Source organism: Borostomias antarcticus (assembly GCF_949987555.1).
Source record: "Borostomias antarcticus genome assembly, chromosome: 20".
NCBI lineage: Eukaryota > Metazoa > Chordata > Actinopteri > Stomiiformes > Stomiidae > Borostomias > Borostomias antarcticus.
In genome coordinates, this window is record NC_140253.1 from 2365916 (window position 1) to 2368129 (window position 2214).

Sequence of the window (2214 nt, forward strand, 5' to 3'; positions counted from 1 at the left end):
TCTTGGCATATTTGTGATCTAGAAGTTGGTTGAAAGATAAATAGTTGGTTAGGGTTAGTACATGGTATAAACAACAGACATCCAGAAACTTACCTCTTTGGCGTGTGGTTCTAGAATCTTACCTCTTCAGCGGGTGGTTCTAGAAACGTATATCTTCAGGCGTGTGGTGCTAGAACCTTAGCCTGGTATGACCATCCCGATCTAGCGAGCTCACTGCTTCGCTCCGCATGGCCTTCGCCCCATAGAGAGCGATTATGTGGGAGGGGGTACTTGCCTTGAAAGACAAACACCTTCAGCCAATCAGCGTTCAGCAAACTTTTGCCAAATCCAGTCAGAAGAACGGCAAAAACGTCTTTTCCACCGAGAAACTCTGCTAGTGCATACTCTTGTTCTTGTTTAAGTGTTGTGATTAAGTCTATTTCTGCAATAACTGCACTTATAGCTGCGTTTATTCTTCTAACGTCAACGTTACCACTCATTGCTTCGGGAGCCGCCATGTTTGTTTAGCGAGCGGCAGGGACACGAACCAATCAGGGGCTGCTTTCCACTGTGGGGGCGGGACAGCAGTTAAAACGCAGTCCCTGATTGGCCCGGTATGGTCTGGATTTTGGCATAATCGCTCTGGAGGAGGCGAAGGCCAGACCGTTCTGCGTTAGTGAAACAAAATGTGAGCTCGCGAGAACGGGATGTTCGTACCAGGCTACTAGGCCCTTACCTCGTCGGCATGTGGTTCTAGAACATAACCCCTTCGATGTGTGGTTCTGGAACCTTATCTCTTCAGCGTGTGGTTCTAGAACCTTACCCTCTTTAGTGTGTGGTTCTAGAACCTTACCTCTTCGGCGTGATGCTCTCCACAGCCCCCTCCTCTTCCTCTGTGGACCCTGATGGCCTCGTGTGCTGCCGTGCAGGCCCCCGTCCTCTGGGTGGCGCTGTGTCTCTGCCTCCCGGGTCATGGTGAGGCCTTTAAACCCCTCTTCTCATCTGCCGGGGACTCCCTGACGCACCGTGACATCACTCAGAGGGCGGTCCTACGGAAGACTGCCGAGGTCTGCAGAGCCCTCGCCGCTGCAGAGGGGCGGGACTTCAGCCTGACGGTGAGAGGTCTCCGATTGGATGGCAGGGAGTTGGTGACTGACAGGGGTGTTGACCAATAGAGGCTGAGCGAGAGGTGTTTGAGTTAATCAGCCTTTGAGCGCAATTAACTCATTAGGACCAATCAATCTACCAATCAGTAATCAATCAAGCCATGAACCAATCAACCAAATAGTCTCCTCTCAACAGATTGACGACAGCCTGACGGCATTCCAGGTCCAGTGGGCGTGTTCCTCCGATATCTCCTCCTTCCTCTCCTCCATCAAGTTCGTGACCAGCTTGGCCGACTTGTATCTTAGCAACGCCCTGGTGGACGTTATTTCAGCGCTGAGAGAGGAGCATCACTTTGACGCCGAGAAGTTTCGCGGAGGACGGGATGTCATCACCTCAGGTAGAGAGAGACAAGAAGAAGAAGGAAGGAGAGGTAAAGAGAGAGGGGGAGGGAGCGAGAGAGGGAAGGAGAGAGGTTAGGAGAGAGGGAAGGAGAGGTGGAGAGAGAAAGAGAGGGAAGGAGAGAGCGTGGTTGAATTGTTTTTTTTATTTCTGATTACTGTACTGTAGATATGGACATACAGTAAACTGCATTCAGTATCTGTAGTATTGGTCTCTACTGTGGTATATTCTCTACTCTACTTTGGAATATTCTAGGTATCTGTAGTATTATTCTCTACTGTGGTATATTCTAAGTATCTGTAGTATTGGTCTCTACTCTACTTTGGAATATTCTAGGTATCTGTAGTATTATTCTCTACTGTGGTATATTCTAAGTATCTGTAGTATTGGTCTCTACTCTACTGTGGTATATTCTCTACTCTACTGTGGTATATTCTCTACTCTACTGTGGAATATTCTCTACTCTACTGTGGTATATTCTCTACTCTACTGTGGTATATTCTCTACTCTACTGTGGAATATTCTCTACTCTACTGTGGTATATTCTCTACTCTACTGTGGTATATTCTCTACTCTACTGTGGTATATTCTCTACTCTACTGTGGTATATTCTCTACTCTACTGTGGTATATTCTCTACTCTACTGTGGAATATTCTCTACTCTACTGTGGTATATTCTCTACTCTACTGTGGAATATTCTAGGTATCTGTAGTATTATTCTCTACTCT

At 47.2% G+C, this 2214-nt stretch overlaps 1 protein-coding gene across 1 annotated transcript in view; it reads left to right on the forward strand.

Moving 5' to 3' along the window:
• Positions 1-884: 884 nt before the first annotated feature.
• vwa10.2 (von Willebrand factor A domain containing 10, tandem duplicate 2) overlaps positions 885-2214 on the forward strand; it is a gene marked incomplete at both ends in the record, with an annotated part of 10057 nt that continues 8727 nt past the window's right edge. The window contains 2 exon segments of the mRNA XM_084454436.1: positions 885-1094; positions 1282-1483. Of these exon segments, the coding sequence (XP_084310562.1) occupies positions 885-1094; positions 1282-1483 (412 nt within the window).